A 16,993-nucleotide genomic window follows, 5' to 3' on the forward strand; every position below is an offset into this window, starting at 1 on the left:
GAACATATTCAAAAACAGCTCTGTTGTAAAACCTCTCCTGGAAACATACTGATTTTCCGAAAAGGACTGGCCATGAGCACAAAGCAAAACCTCGGATGGAGACGGAGGAAAGGACTCACCATTTTGAAGTCTTGGTGGCTGCATTCCTGGCCTCTGTACTTGCAGTAAAGCATCATGTCTTTCAGGTCATGGCCTACTCGTTCTGTAAACTCCCGCATGCTGAAGGGCTTGGGTTTGTAGTAGGTGAAGTTTGCCTTCTCCATAAGCATGGCCAAGACCTCAGGCTCAGCCAAGTGGGGGTCAGGGATCCTCAAGTGGACGTCCAGCAAGGACAGCAGCTCCCCGGCGTGGTATAAGTCATTCCGGGTCAGCTTGCTGAAGCGGTACTGGTTGAGGTTGCAGACAGTCACAACAGGGAAGATGAGGCTGTTAGAAACCACTTCATCAACTTTGGTGACATGGGGGTAGGAGAAGAAGTAGGCCACTCGCTCAGCACTCTCCACAGCTAGGAGACCCAACGACGCCAAGAAGGCCAGCGTCCACAGGAAGCGCCTTAGCGTCAGGGGTCCATAGACAAATATGTAGCGGATACCATGAAAGGTAGAGGTGTGAGCAAAGATCTGCAGGCCAGAAGGCTGGAAGCTCCCCACACTGCCCTCACTCGGGTTTTCCTTCAGATCCATCCCTCCAACTTTGTCTGGTAATCCAAATAATAATCCTTTTGGAGAAAGAAAGAAAGAAAGAGAACAAAAAAGGAAATGACAGCTACGACTCCAGGCTTCTTTTCCTTCCTGGGTTCTCCCCCCCCCCCCAAACCGCCTCCTTGAGCTTGGACCCAGACAGCTTGAAGCTCTCAATAGCTCTCTTCCTGCCCGTAGATATTTACTCAAGACTCCTGGCTACAACTCTTTTGCTCTTGACTTCAGTGCTGTGAAGCAAAGGAGGCAGACGGATATTCTGGGGGGGGGGGGAGGGGAGGCACTAAGGTGAGTTCAGTGTGGGAGGGAAAGGAAAAAAATAGCCAATGAAAGAAGATGATTCTGTTTTTTTCAACCCCCCCTCATCCTCTCTCTGTCTCACAGAAGACAAATTCAAGCACAATCTATCTGACTAGCGAGATGACACAACGCTTTTGTGTGGGACTGGAGCCCCTCAGCCAATCTTAACTAGTGCATATCTCCTCTCGCTCCGTGGTGATCCACAGGGAACGCCTGCTTTCCCTGAACCTGGTTTATTAAAGAGAGCTGAAATGAAGCAGTAAGGGAGAGAAGCACACAAACGCACACTGAGAGAGAGGGAGAGTGAGAGCACAAGTGCGTGAGGGAGAGAGAGGGGGAGAGCAGGAGCCTTCACACTCTGATGTTGTGTGAGGACGTGCTTTTATTTCATTTGACTCTCCTTTTCATCTCCCAGCTGGAGAAGTGAAGACTGGTAAGGCTGAGATTTGTGCTTTGCCCTTTTTTTTCTGCTGGTAGCTGCTGTTGTTTCTGCTGGTAGCTGTTCCTTCACTGGCCTCCCATCTCTCCACAGTATTTCTGCTTTCCTTCTCAGAGAACGGCTGACAGAATGAGGATTGATGCAGGGAAATGAAAAGAAAAAAAAAGGAAAAATCAGAGCACCACTGAAGCACGAGAAGAAGAAAAAAATTAGAAACAGAAGCTGCTGAAGGCTGGGAGAAACTACGAATCACCACATCAGCGATGATGACTCCCAGAGTGATGCCACAGCCTCTGGGCAATGATAGCACTCTGATGTCAGCAGTTTTAACAAAAAAAAAGTAATAAAAATGAAACAAGGAAGGAAAAATGCCTTCTTTAGGGTCTTTTTTTAAACTGTTGTTTTTGACGGGAACTAAAAGGACTATAACAGATGAAAGAAAAGCCTGGTCAGGACTTGGTGCTCAAAAGCATTGATGGGAATAAGCATTCAGTTGATTTTGCTGCATCTGGCGCTTGCCTTACGGTAGGCTTAGTCTTAGTCCATCAGGGGATCCTGAAAAACACGGAGGAAGATTCCAGCAGAGTGTGTTCTGAGGAGTTTGAGGTTGAGAGACGGAGTGAAGGAAATTCAGTGTGTGTGAGTGTGTGCATGAGAGAGAGAGAGAGAGAGAGAGAGAGAGAGGGATGGTCAGTGCTCGACAGATAGGGGCAGGGGGGTACATGAATATATATAAATGTGAAATGGAAATGCCCTGTCAAAATGGGTCGTTTTTCAACAAAAAGGACTAATTGCTCCTGCCTCTTAGGCTGCTTTTGTTTATGTAAAAGCTCCTGGAATCAATTATCATGCGTGCCACTCACTTTACACATCGGCTTCCTTCGCACGTTAACCCCTGACAAAACCTGCAAAATTGCCTCACAGTAAAATCCTGAAAGCCTGTACAACTGACTTTACCCTGGTTCATTTAGCTTAATGAAATTTTAAAATTACTAAAAAAAAAAATGGTTATTTTGTTCTTGAGCACAAGCAACAGTTGCACAGTGTCAATGCTGTATATAAGAAAGAGCATTTAGACATTTTTTCAGTTCTGAACTTCTACTGTATCTTTAGCTCTGCTTATCCAATATGAAATCATTGCGTACGATGGCATAAATCTGTCTTTTGTTACTTACCTGCCACATTCCAAAAAAATCTATTTTTTGTGCAATTTAGTGATATCTTAAATGATAAGGATCGCTGTGAAAGTTAGAATCAAGACAAATTTCCACAGGAAAATGTATGGACAATAAATGATCTGTCGCCAGGCAGTGTGTCATTAGAACCACTTATGCATTAGCTTGCTCTCTGACAGTACAGGACAGAGGAGGGATGATGCCAAGAATAAAATTGATAAGTGCAAGAAAGTAGTCATGTCTTCTCCCGCACACCACATGATAAGCTGATCACAAGGGTAGACTCTAAGTGTCAGGGCAGAAAACGGAATTAAATCTGAATTACAGCAGAGGGACAGTGTGGAGCTGATTGATTTTGTTATATGACTATATTGTTGTTAACACCCATGCTGTCATAAAAGAGTCACTGAATCTTTAGACCTGCCCCTCACTCCCAGCCCCATCACCTCACTGGGATATTGATTCAGAAATGTCTGAACAAAATGGAAAAATACCATCTTCTTCATCTTCTGATCCACCGACACTCAAATCCAGCAGCATCTCAATATTCCTTACAGGCCTCCCATCAATAACGATATAAGCCAAGCCGAACTTGGTTAGAAATGATGACATCAGGTTGTAAATAGTTTTTTGAATTCCAGCATCAGCAAACACTTTTGTATCATCGATTTCAGAAACTCCCAAAATGGCACTTAAGCTACCAGTTTTAGCCAAGGCACAGTGGGGTTCATACATTAAATTACATGTCATTTCACTTTCAGAATGAATATATCAAAAAACCTAAGTGCAGTAAAAATAGGTAATGGCTCAGGAACCAAGCTGTTTTCTATAGAGTTCTCATTAAGAGCTTCTCTATATACAGCGATACATGAGTTTCAATTCAATTCTGACAACATAAAACATAGATTCAGGACTGCAGATGTGTTTTTACAGTGTTTAGTTGCTTTTGTTTCATTATTAAACACAAATGTAGCCAATCTGCTTTTAATGCTACATAAAATAATGTTGATTATTATTGCTAGCAAGAGGTATCCTGTGTACATTGCAAGATTTGCGGGTTATTGCTGCCATCTACTGAACACTGAAGCTACATCAGGCAATCGCATCCTGGTACGGAGGTTAGGCATACCATTCTCTCGAAGCAGGATTATGCCAAACGTGTGTGAAAACAGAAGTAAATTTGTGGTCTTAGTGGTAATGAAAGGGATTGAAACTGGAAGGTATGCAAAGCTGTAGGTGTAATGGGTAAATGGAACAAATTCATTGTACTTTTATGAATGACATCTTTGTGATTCATGATGGTTAAAAAACAGAATCATGGCACAAAATAAGGAGCCTACACATGCAAATTGTATGTATGCAATTCAGCATTACACAAAACAAGCAGCAAGAACCTAGTTATCTTGGCCTTGTGCAGGCCAGTTCAGTATTTGAACCAGTGTTTCAAAGAGAACACAATCTAATTTTACAGGTACATTTTCCTGTTAGTCAACTAACTTCAAATCAACTTGCATAAAGCTGCCAAGTAAACAGTCACCTATAATTTCATAGGATTGTGTCTTCTGATTTCTGTATGAAATTCAGCTTTTATCTTTACTAGCCAGGTAACTAGCCATAACTAATCCAACAAAAACCTCTTGTACATTTGCGCTTGTCGCGTTAGGGTGCAGAATTCTCCCATGCATGTCTAGTCGGGTATGTTTGCACTCGTTTGCAGAAAGAAAACAATATATTATTGGACCTTTAGCAAGAAAGTTATGAAAAAAAATGAAAGTGGAAATGCTGCAAGACGCCAATGGAACATCTCTGAGGTTTTTTCCTTTGGTACGGAGAACATGCTTGGTGACAGTACTGGTACAAGCTGCCGATTCTCCAGAACTGTCTTTCACCATTTCAAGCTGCGGCTCCAGGTGCAATAGACAAGCCACTTGGGGAATGGCTGCCCTGACAGCAGGAGGGTTTCGGTTGAGCTGAAGGTGCCAACAGAAGGTTGGAAGGTTGACTCCCCCAGAGCGACAGTTGTTGAACTGATGTGACTGCCTCAGACAGGCTGATAAAATGACAAGCCCGGCAGAAGCCCAGAGCTGTTGGGGACAAGCTGAACCAATCTGTCCTGCAGCCTCTGCTACAGAAACTCAGGAACTCCACCGAGGATGGACTCAGGCTTCCACGACCCAAGGAGGGAACCGCTTCGGTTTTGCTCCACCTTCCAGGGGGAATGAGAGTTGCGAGAGGGCTGAAATTGGCTCCACTCTTCTGCAGCAGTGCGAGAGCCGCATCAAAGTCACACACTGACTGAATTTAATTTTCAAGTCACCCGTGGCTAAAGGGAAGAAAAAAAAGTACCAGGTAGCCGTAAAGTGCCTCACATTAACCTTGCACGGCCTGTTCACGCAGTTTTTCCCTGAAGCTGTGGTGACATTCAAAGTATTCCCCTAAGGAATCTGAACAGAGGCTCCAGGGCAACAATGGGGAATTTAATCTCTTAACCGCTTAACTGTATTATTATATACAGCATCTTTCATTATCCTTTGTCTTAAGATTTTTCATAACAAAACAGCACATTAATTAAGTGTAGATAGTATCAATTCGACTGAATTTAATTGTATTAAATTTTACATTTGTTTTTTCTTGATCTTTTATTATTAATCAAATATACCTACTCACACTACTTAATCCCATAAACGTCTACTGTAACAGTACTGAAAAAGAAACAATAGGTTTATTCCATGCTGAAAAAAAGAAGACAGAGAACACAACGTTTCGGCCGTGGAGCCTTCTTCAGGTGACGCAACTACCCACTTGAAAAAGAAAGTTTTGCATTTGTTAGCCTCTGCTGCAATATTCCTTTGGCAATGCTGCTCAGCCTATGAGGTACCTTTACAAACTGGGATAAGAGGAAATCATTAATCATTTTGACTATAATAATTTCATAAATTCACTAGTCCCACCACTCAGGCCTTCTAACCAACTGTACATTTCCAAAAAAATCTACATCCTTTCTCCCAATGTTGCAATTATTCCTATAATGTTTTATTGTAAAATTAGTATCAAGATAGAAACATTTTAAATTAATTGAATGTCCTGTTATTTGCATTGCCATTTGAATGCACAGAACTGAAAAGCTCTTGTTCCTGCACTTTAAAAAATGACTTTGCTCCCCGTATATCCCAAACACCTCACACCGAGAGTACCTTGATTAAAAGGATCCAAACTTTGTTAGTTCTATGAAAGCAATTAGGGCAGGTTGGAAATGCATTTCAACTCATTTAAATGCACCATGCCGAGTCTGGCATTCAAGGTTTGGGGCTTCAATTTAGGAGTGTTTCAAAGCTGTATGCTTAAGCTAATAACTTCCATTTGTCAGATGGTAATTGAAGGAATCTCATCACGCAATTGTGAAGCTGAATAAATAGATTTCACCTGCTAAATGACAGGTTTAATTCAATACTGAAGTCATTCATAGTATTATGTTGGCACACAGTCTCAACAATAGGATATATTGAGTGAAATTATATGGTAAAGGCCTTTATTAAGTAAACGAGCTGGCACAAGCACTGCTTTAGAGAGATGGGGTAATTCCAGTGCAAGTCTAGGTGATCTGAATTATGTACATGAACACTCTAATTTAAGTATACATACCAACTAGTGAAAGCTGCAATGCAAAAACTGGTGATCTCCAAAATGTACTTCAGTGGAAGGTGGCCAGTGGCCTCCCTACTACTCTTAATGCTGACCTACTGATAGCTATTTCAAACATCAGGTTTCAAAATCAGAGTCTTTTAGGTCTATACCCATTTCTTATTGAACCATAACATTCTTAAATCATTTAAAGAAAATTAAACACTTTTTCCTGCTTAGTTAAGTAAATTTGAAAAGGCTACAGTAGTTTCATTCACAAACACATTTCAGACAATATCAAATGACGTTGATATTTGCCGTCCCCTATTTCTTTTAACAAAGTACCATTTCAGAACTGTGTATCATCGCTAGGTCCTATTTCAATCCCATCAGCTTGTTTTGGGAAAAGACGTTCACCATGGATATAACCTGACGATTTTTGGCCCTCACTATGTATAAAAAGTTCATTTTTCATTTACAAGAGGCAAATCTAGTGAAAGAGTTTCTTCCATTACAAAAAGTGACCTGTGATTTTCAGCATAAATCTAGGAAGTTCTGGACCACATGGATTCCTTTGTCGAATCTGTATTGAAAGGAATGCTGGAAGAGTCATTCTGTAATGAATTTGCAGTATTCTGTGATGTCTGCAGTTTCCTTCCAGCTGTGGTTCATTTACTGTGTTGTCCTAATCTCTCAGCCTGCTGCCACTATGAGAAACCTGCCAGTTTATTTGTTCCTGTTTTGATCTGTTCTCGTACCTAGGTTTACCTCTATTATTTCAGTGTATTGTTAGACGTGAAGATCACTGTTGTTTGCTTTGTGTATTAATAGTTTTCAACCAAGAGTTTGAAATAAAGATTCAAAACAAGTTCACTTTTAACACAAATCCCCCACAAAGTTTGTGTATTTAGTGTACTTCAATTCTTAAACATTTTTTCAGTTTCTCTCATTAGATACAGAAATAACTAATGAATAAATATTAAAAAAGTGCAGCTTTTTTGCTATTTGTCTCACTGAAAACAAAAAAACAAGTAGAAAAACATAAAGCAAAGACATCCTTTTTGAGCACAAAGGTTACAGCCCATGTATCTCTTTAGAGTCTCCCCCTACATAACAGGATCATTACAGAGTGCTGTGTGATTCATTTCAGAAACAGTAAGCCTCCTCCGGTATCTCTCCCAGCAGGTCATCAAGGTTATCTGCAAGGGGAATAGAACAAAATTATCAAGACAGTAATCAACACTTATACAGTATAACACTCTTCTACAGCTACCAAGGACTCCAAAGGTCCAGCAGACGCAGCAATCATATTCATGCATAAGAGTTTCTTCTAGCCCTAAATATCCTGTAGATCAGGCAGAAAAGAAACTTAAGCATGTGAAATTTCAGGGCCTATATCAAGAATTGGAGCTGACATTCCTGCTTATTTCTAAAAGCAGGGATATAAACATGACCACAGTATATGCAGGAATTCAGTTTAAAATACAATCTCCTTACACTGAAGAATGCCGACACTACATCATTAAAGATGCATTTTTGTTAAAAGAGTGATGTATGATGTCTGTATGATGGCACCTCTATCCAGTGTGGTACTGGAGATTTATTTCCTACTGCCATCGTTTGATGGATTTCTAAGAACTGTAACCAATAGCGACTGAATACAGGTTGCTTTTATAATACAGGTATGCTCTCAGAAATATCAACCCGAAGAACAAGTGAACTGAAAAATGTGTACCTGCATCCCACGAATCATCATCCACCACTACAGCTCCTGGTGTCTGTGGTGCTGTTCGTCCTGGATTACTGTTGGCACTGTTTAACTGGGTACTGGGTGTTTTGGAGGCCATGTTGGCACTACTTTTATCATCCTCCTCCTCCTCATACACGAGGTTCATATTGATGGCACTATCTTGTTCCTTTCTGAAGCTCATCTCAGGCACTAAGTGCATTTGTTTCTGAAAGAGGGATATTGAGAGTTAATTAATTGGGAAATGATTTCATTTTACAGTATCCCAGAGACAACAGCTTGTTCTGCTTTATGCTTTCACATCAATTTACCATTCTGTTTTGGTTAGTGCTACGGGGTTAACTTTCAAAATATGTACTGAGGGCCCAAACTAATCAAAATTGTGTTGTCTGAACTAGCACCTCGTGATATAAAAACACAAGAAGAATGTGTTTGTACTATACAGTACAAAAAGTGTAATTTTGGGGATGATGAATCAATGCCTTGACAAATTCGGAAGTAATGAACAGATATTCAAAGTCAGCCATGCTTACTAGTTCATTCTGGGACAGCTCGCTGGAGGTCCAATTACTCCAATCAGGGGAGTAAATTCTCAGCACGTTGTTTGGAGTCACATTCAAGTAATGATTCCGATGAGAGGGAGAAAACACTCCAACCTGTGCAGAATTCAGATCAATATCGGAGAACAAGGTTTTAAACAGGGTCTCCCTGTTATTGTTTTTTATTTAAATTAAATTAGATTTTCATCACCCACGATATTCTGCATTCCAGATTCCCTGCCACCGTGCTTAACGGCAACTCTTTCAGACTGGTCTAAACACCCACCTGTCAAAATCCCCAAGGGCATCTTTTGCAAGAACCTAAATTAGTAAACTGGAACAGACATGGTTCTTTTATGTCCTGGTGTCCCAATGTCTGAGCTTGCATCTCTTAATATATTCATTTCAAGACTTAACTCAGACTTGATGTTAAGTGTCTGGACCGAAATGTTTTCCTTGTGTACCAAAGTCAAGGATCATTCATGTGTGATTCAGACAAATAAGATTTTTTTTTTCAGACCCATAAGCAGCCATAGTGTATACCCATCCTGTTCTGCTGATGTGTTCTCAGTTTTTCAGATCTGTCAGAAAACAGGACAGGAGCTATTTGTGTAAAACAATGACTATCAGAATATGGATCCTGCTCCCCTATAATCTTTCATGTCTTCATCTTATTTATGCAACACCTCAAACTCTGTGTATGGATTAATCATGTGACCTTGTGTCATAACGCAAGGTCTAGTCAATCCTCATGCCCTTTTCTTTTTCATGACCTAGTTTTAAGTCATACTACAGTAAGTGTTCAATACACTAGTGATTCAACAATGTGTGCTGTGCTATCAGAACCTCTATACTTAAGACATAAGAATGTAATAAAAGTAAATGATGTTTTGCTCTAGGTTCTGGGATTGTGTACAAACTACTCCATAAGAAAAAAAATTGCAAAAGACATTCAACATCCAAACTCTACATTATGTAAGACCTTTAATGAGAAAACGAAAAGCACACACAGACTAGCTCTAGGGTTGGTTAACAAAGTGCTGTCTTTTAAAGGCAAAGGAAGCCTTTCACGCACACTGGCTGTATTATTATACCCTCAAGGTGGCTGCACATGACATTCTGCAGATCTGCTGCGTGCCATTCCTGGAATTATCTTTTTCACAGTCCATGCCAAGGGAAAAGAGCTAATGCAGGTATATGCGAGGCACAGTTTGGCATACCTGCTTAAGAAGCAGCACAGCCCCTGTCTTCAGCTCAGATTGTCTTGTCTCTAACAGCTGCCTGTGAACAGTCCCATGCATTTCCCCTGCAAAGAGATCACTTCTGAAATAAGGAAATAACAAAACCTCTCTTCTTTGCAAACCTCTGACATAGAGCGATTTTGTTAGGGGAGAATTGTGCATGATTGTTCCAGAAGCTTGACGTGCCTAATGTTTTGGAGGAGTTTAATTTCATTTTCCTAAATAATATTATGAGTGAAAGGGAACACTTTTTACAGTTAATTCCATTTCTCATCTTTGTCCTGGACTTTACTACACTGGTTCCCAACAGAGTGCTCCTGGAGAAATGCCCTCATCTGGATTCTGCTCCAGCTAAGTTCCCTATTCAAAAACTGGTTTTAATTTTCTGTCTAAGGTATATGGGTAAATTTGCTTTCACCTCTTGTGAAAATATGATTTGTAATTGGTAACTCTTTGTCAATCTCATTCAGGTTTACTGCCTGAAATATAACCAACTGGATCATTGCAGAAAAAAATGCTTGTTGTAGATGTCTGCTGCAATGTCACTCCAGTTATGGGTGTGGCTGATACAGTGTCACCCCACCCTTGAAGTTGGGGATTTTTGACACTTAGGACTGACCAAAGAAAGAAGTTAAATAAAAGTCTAAACAAGCAAGCGAATCAATGGAGTCAGTTCAGCTGGAAACAAATTTAATATAGTTACTAGTTGCACACTGTAAATCCAATTTCAGTCTAAGTAGAGAGTTCCGCCATACCTGTAGGGTCTCTGAACACGGCTTTGGCATCATTGTTGGTGCGAGTTATAGATTTCACCACCACTGCCATGTAGGGGACCTTGTTTTTCGAAAGTTGCTTTAAAGCAGCCTGGAAAGACGAGACACAGAGATACTGTCATGTGGAAGCAGCTGCTTGGTGATGGATGCAAGAAGAGGGAATCTAATAGTAAACCTATTAAGAGCAAAAGTGTCCGGAACGTTTAGCACAGTGGCTGCCCAATCCCAATCTTGGAAGTCCTGTGAGTCTGTATCTCCTGCCAGCACCTGTGCTAAACTGGTCCATTTACTAAGAGCCACATTCAAACGAAAAGCTGCAGAAAACAACTGTCCCTCCAGCACTAAGCCCCCAGATGCAAAAGAAAAATCCTTAGATTCTGGGGGATGTTTATTAAGAACGAAATACCGTTAAGACTTATTCATTTACTTCTAAATACGTATTAAGTTTAAACAGAATCAAAGAAAAATTTTAGCATTTACAAAACTGGAAATATACTATGCATGCAACAGTTAAAATATTACAATCTGAATAAATATTAAATATCTGAATTAATAAACCATATAAACAATATAAAATGATTTTGTAAATATTTATATGGAGAATCCATTACAATGCATCCCTAGACTAATTAGTATTGCAGTAAACAAACTGATAGGAATAGCTAATTACATAGTATAGTTCCGAATATTTTTAGACAACATAGTTACAAATGTTAGTGATGTCAGTTACATGCTGAGTGCTCAGTGCCTATTAAAAGAAATATTCAGGCTTCATTTGTAGTTTGCACCAGTAGCTAGAGAGTGGCAAGCTATGAAAGACTGAATGGACCTTGCGCAGCACCATGATGATACTGTAGGTCTTCAGAAAGCAGGAGGGATTCTTCTCATCCAGGCCTGTCTCAGCCTTCATCGCTGCCCACGGCCCTCTGTAAAACTCATCCTCCTGCGGAGAGGACTGCTGGGAACTGGGGAGCTGCCGTGTAATGAAGAACAGACAACGTCTTCCATTTTGAGAACTATACTCTGTACATCCTGCAGTCTTCCTCATTTATTTTCAGAAAAAAAACCCGTACTACACCTTCAGCATTCATCCTTTAAATACTGCTTGCACCCTATATGACGCGCTGGTATTCAGACCTCTAGGCAGTAAACAAATATCTCACCTTAACTAGTAAAACCCCTCAACAGAAGCCAAATAGGACTGCTAAGCCACCAAATGGCAAAAGCTCACTGGCAAAGACAATTCAAACTTTTTTGTATTTTTAATTGAGGCAGTATTGCTTTTGCATAATGAGAGAGCCAAACCAGACCAATCCAGAGGTGAAACAGACAGAGGGCTGCATGATACGCACAGAATGTATGACTCGACCTCACACACAGTCTGACCATTTGCCCGCAGCCTCACTTTAATCATGATAGTGCATGCAGCGACAGAATGATTCCTGTTTTACCCCCATTATACCCCAGGGAAACAGGAAACCTACAGAGGCCTCCATCCAGGTTTACTGCACTTTAAAGAGCAGAGTGTTAGATTTGTTTTGGTTGGATTTTACTTAAAGCAATCCTTGAAAGTGTGGTGAAAACGTGACCCTCGTGTTTTCTGTACCTTATAACAAATCTGACTTCGGTCTGTGCAACACTGTAAGATTAGAGTCTGACATTTTTCATATTTTTTTAAAAGGGTACAGATACATTCAGAGGGCCCTGTAGAAATGCTATTGGCCTCCATGACAACAGGCTGTGCTGCCATAACAAACAACAAATATTCTGGCTGATTTATGATTTCTAACATACGATGCCTTCCTCAAAAATTATGAGCCTTAACCTTAGAAATATAGTATGTGCACTTTTAACACTTAGATTGCTGTATCTCTGCTAGAGGGTTTTAAATAACCCTTTTAATAGTGAGCGTAACTCATAAAACATCCTTGTCAAACTTAAAATTATACTACAAAACAATTATAAAGCAGAGCAAACAAAACAATAATACTATATTATTTGCTTTGTTGGTATGCACGTGTTAAAAGTCACTGTGTGTTTTCTGTTAATGAATATTGGAAATAACAATTTAGTAGCAAAAAAAAGATTTTTAAAAGTCATGTCTGACATCAAGCTGGGGATTGTGGACAACATGGTCACCCAAAAACAGATCAGTATTTGGTCTTACTCCTATGATTCACATAGTTTATAATACTCCTCAGAGCTCAATACATCGAGCCACTTCTCGGGCAGAAAATGCTGACTATCAATGCCTTGCAAGATGGGCTTACCACATACAAATAGTGGACAAACAAAGGGAAACACCTGGGTAAATGAGGGACAGCAAGTTGATTGAATGCAAGGACTTTTGCATGGATGTGACCCATGTGTTAATTAATGAAATAATATCCCAGCATGCTTTGGGTATATAAATGACCCTGTTCGCACAGGGCAGCAGTATAGGACAGTGCATTCCGTATCCTGGCTTTCATCTCTCAACCCCTTCCACTGTGCAGTCTGGATTCCCGACCACCTGATTTCCACCTGCTTGGCCAGGTGAAGGACACCTTCTAAGGTCAGAACATCAGTGTCTGAGTTCCAGGTGGAGGTGCAGAAGTGCTTCAGGAGCATTTAGAAAGAGGAAGCCTCTACAACAGAGGGTAGAAGATGCTCAAGGGACCTCTGAAACTCAGGTCCTTCCCACTTACGATCTGGATTTGACAGCTCATTAATTTATGGACTTGTGTATATTTACTTGGGGGCAGAGAAAGGCCTGGTTTTCCAAAACGCCACATAAAGGGTCAGGTGACAAAGACAAAGTCAAAAGAGACCTTAAATCAGTTTTGTTTAGGGAAGCTCAGCGATACCTGGGCTTGCAGTTTGGCCAGGGCTCCATGAGTTGGGACCTGGCGGTGGGAAATTAGGATTTCATCCAAGTTTCTTCCACTGGGCTACAAATAAAAAAACACCAAGGAAGGGAATCAGTCACAGTGAAATTCCAAATCTCTGCCGGAAGCCTTCAAGCAGAAGATTTGAAAGCAACATGTAATGTCAGCATCACTTTTTTACAGTACACCAAAGCATACAATTTCCAAAAAGTCTTGACAAACTATTTGACAGAACCGTGCATGCAAAACATACTTATTTCATGTGGGGGTTTTACATAAATAAGTGCATTAAGTATTTTTAGTGAACACTGCTTTAAAAATTAATTGTGTGACTTTTGAGAGAAAAAAACATTTCTGTTTATGTAACCGTATTTAATCATTGCTAAGAACATGCCTGTTTAAAAAAATGCCACCAACCACAACTTCAACTTTGCTGAAAGGAAACAATCTCAATATCTTAATACTAATATGATTACTCTGAAGGCCCATGACTTCATTACCCTGAGATCAATTCAGTCCTTGGTTTCTGTTTGGAGTTTGTATATTCTTGCATTCATATAGTTTTTCATAGCTCCAGTTATCTATCAGACATACTGGTTAGGATATATTAGTTTTTCTAAATCGTCTTCATGTTCATAGCCCTGTCATCAATACATATACATCAGTTACTGATTACAGCCAGAAGAATCTTTGATTAAGTGGGCTAATTATTTCACATGTAAAGTAGACTGGGTATCACGTTTGATCTAGGTTTATTCACTTATGATGCAAGTTATTTACTAATATCAAAAACAGAAATACATCTAGATATCTTCTCTACCTGTTGGGGCAAGAGGCCTGCTGGGCCCGGGAATCTTCTGATCTTAGCCTGAGGGTGGTCCAAACGGGGCACCTGTGGTATCTTGCTGGCAGCTGACACCAGCTGCACAAGGTGGTTAGTAAAGACTGGAGCTTGAAGGGATTTGGGAGAGACAGCAGAAAAACTGGACTCTCTGGAGGCTGGTCTAGAGCCCTCCATACTGGGCACAGGAGAACCAGCTTTTAAAGAGGGGTGAGCTGGTAGATATTGCATTCTGTTGTTGGGTAAGCTATGGACTTTTTGGCTCTGCAATGGAGTCATTGGTCTAGTATTCCTGGCAGTCTCTTGGCAAGCTAGAGGAGTCCGCGCCAGAACAGAGTCGCCATTCATGCTGCCTGATTTATTCAAACATATTGGCGTTTGTATTCCAGTCGAGAAATCTGGACGTTTTGCTGAGGGAGAAAGATTGAAACTGGGAAACTTCTGCGCCGAGAAGGAAGAACAGTGTTGAACGCCGTGTGCAGATTGCCGTGCCGAGCCCCACGAAGTGTTGGGTGCAATGTTTTCCATGCGTGTGTCCTGCAAGCCAGGATTCACTTGCGGATGACCACCACCACAATTCGAGGCTCGTAGCTTCTTGGCTGGAGAAACAAATTCCACCCTGGGTTGCTTTACAGTAGGCTGAAGTGGACCTGTGTTGTCCATTTTAGGGAGACTGTTCTTCACCGTAAGCTGGTGCCCGTTAACTTTGGATACAGGTTCCTCTATATCTGCAAATGCTGTATCCCAGTCTATATCGTCAAAGTCATCAACCACCGGAGCCAACAGCCTTTCACCACTGGCAGTCTTTTCACTCAGCCTTGGCACAGGTGCCAAGCACTGTCGCTGTGTGTTGGCAACATTTCCACTTAAGATTTTAGGAGGATGCCCACAGGAGTTTGCCGAAACGGGAGGCGGTCTAAGGTCAAAATCGGGACTCGCTGGGGCATCGGGATTCCCAGGAATTTGACTCCTGCCATGCTGCTGCAGCAGAATGGAGGGAGACAAAGCAGGAGGAATCGCACGGTGGGGCTGAAGGTTACTGCTGGTTTTGGCTGTCTGGAGGTTTGCTGTCGAAGGGGCTCTCAGAACTGAGACAACGGGAGACTCATTAACAGGAGACTGCGCGGGCACGGTACTGGGAGAATAAGACAGAGAGAGACTATCCTAGAAGAAAAAGGTGGAAAAAAAAGGTAAGATTGGACATCGGGTGTCAAACAGTAGTTTTAACTATTTGACACATTCTGCACAGCAGTTTTGTAAGCATTCTCAATAGGAAACACTTCACCAAACAGCATTTAAATTTATTTTTAAATGTATTTGGTTATTAAATAACTAAACAAAATCTCATAGATGCCCAGAGTAAGTGTAATATACAAAGAATTCTACACAGGCAATTTCTATCAGATATAAAAAGCAGAAAAATCAAGAATTCACACACCTCATCATCAAACTCTTCTCCCACGTTAAATAATTCACTCCACTTGGAAGCCTGCAAAACAACCCAAAACAAGAGATTTTTCTTTTGCTCACTTTCCTTTAAACGTATTATAGAATTTCGCCCTGAATTAGAAGAGAAGAAAAAAAAATCAGCAATTATATACTACACAGCCTAGCTGAGAACTGGAATTTCAGAAATATTATGACGTAATGAGGCAAGAGTATTATTCGTACAGGAATTAAAATTAAAATACTAAAAGCTCATTAAATTAATCTCTCTCAGGGAACCCCGTTATACGATTAAGAAACCACTTTCACATTAAGATAAAAAATTCAACTTAATTCCGTGTTGAGAGATTTAAAAGCCATGAACTACTTAATTAGGAGTCGTTTCCTCGTTTTCTGTCAAGATACATTCGCTACCGTATTTTGACAGGTTTAACACTCTAAAAAAATCGTGTCTTTAAAGTTGTCTAGGCTGCATGAAAATGCGATGTATTATATTTGCAGAACTACAGCATTTATGAATAAAAAATTGAGAACGAGAAGTTTGCCAGCACTATTTAATTCGACTTCTAAAAAGTAATGAATTATTCGAACCGATTTCCCCAGAAAAGGAAACATTAAGAGTGTCAAAACTGTTTGTCAAAATCAAGACGGTCTCTCTGCATATGCAACCTCGTCTTACCATAACAATAATACTGTACACCGCTACTGTTACGAGGAACGAACGTGACAAACTGCAAACGAAACACCAAAAATAAATCTCGAATCACAGAAACATCCATCCCAGGCGGCTACCATTGCCGCGACAATTCAAGGACTTCTACACGTAGATCACAGTTGATGACGTTTGGCGCTCTGACGAAAAACGCAAGAATGCAGTATCCTGGGATTTGGAGTGCAAACTGTGGCAGTGCGGTGTCTGCCGGTTTGCAACACGAATTCATGACTTCATGGCTCGCAGTCGTCAGATCAGAGAGGTCGTGGAGATAGACTGGAAGGACGTTCATTGTTTTGTCAGACTGCAAATATATATTTATGCATTTAAAAAAACAATCACTGAGAATCAATAAAAGAAATTGATGATTACTGATTTGTATTTTGTTCACACTCTACATTGCATCTACTAATTCCAGTGTAAGGGTGACTGGGTATTAGGCTGAGGTGTTAGCTATTCCAAGCCGTTGGCATTTAAGAAATCCAGCAGCCATATTACCCCGCAACCCACTGAAGCTACGCAGGTGTGAACCTGGTCAGTACCTGGATGCACACTGGTGGTGGAGGGGATTCCCATTACCTGTAAAGTGCTTTG

The 16,993-nt window shown here is 40.7% G+C and overlaps 2 protein-coding genes across 3 annotated transcripts in view; both read right to left on the reverse strand.

The window, feature by feature from the left end:
- LOC102692504 (acid-sensing (proton-gated) ion channel 2) overlaps positions 1-1,102 on the reverse strand; it is a 352,059-nt gene extending 350,957 nt beyond the window's left edge. The window contains exon 1 of the mRNA XM_006638111.3: positions 120-1,102. Coding sequence (XP_006638174.1) covers positions 120-683 — 564 coding nt within the window. The 5' untranslated portion in view covers positions 684-1,102. The remainder of the gene's footprint in view (positions 1-119) is intronic.
- Positions 1,103-7,107: 6,005 nt separating this feature from the next.
- Positions 7,108-16,507, reverse strand: hrob (homologous recombination factor with OB-fold). 2 transcript variants are annotated; one of them, XM_015361860.2, is made up of 10 exons: positions 16,367-16,507; positions 15,680-15,730; positions 14,221-15,405; positions 13,380-13,463; positions 11,375-11,506; positions 10,516-10,624; positions 9,740-9,825; positions 8,514-8,636; positions 7,969-8,188; positions 7,108-7,432 (listed from the first exon to the last, which is right to left on the reverse strand). In XM_015361860.2, exons 1-10 carry the CDS (start codon positions 16,367-16,369, stop codon positions 7,380-7,382), a joined length of 2,046 nt encoding a protein of 681 aa, XP_015217346.2. In that variant the 5' UTR covers positions 16,370-16,507; the 3' UTR covers positions 7,108-7,379. The 2 variants fall into 2 exon arrangements, with proteins under 2 accessions (XP_015217346.2, XP_015217345.2); XM_015361859.2 differs by having other exon boundaries at positions 11,363-11,506.
- Positions 16,508-16,993: the final 486 nt, after the last annotated feature.

The sequence above is a fragment of the Lepisosteus oculatus genome, chromosome 28, assembly GCF_040954835.1.
Source record: "Lepisosteus oculatus isolate fLepOcu1 chromosome 28, fLepOcu1.hap2, whole genome shotgun sequence".
Classification (NCBI taxonomy): domain Eukaryota; kingdom Metazoa; phylum Chordata; class Actinopteri; order Semionotiformes; family Lepisosteidae; genus Lepisosteus; species Lepisosteus oculatus.

Bases quoted from the DNA above. Each gene is read 5' to 3' on its own strand.
- hrob (XM_015361859.2), bottom strand. The intron at 11,507-13,379 runs GTATCGCTGAGC...ATTACACGGCAG, and splicing joins TGGCCAAACTGCAAGCCCAG to CTCCCCAGTTCCCAGCAGTC. The intron at 8,189-8,513 runs GTAAGCATGGCT...TCCCTCTTTCAG, and splicing joins AGCTGTCCCAGAATGAACTA to AAACAAATGCACTTAGTGCC.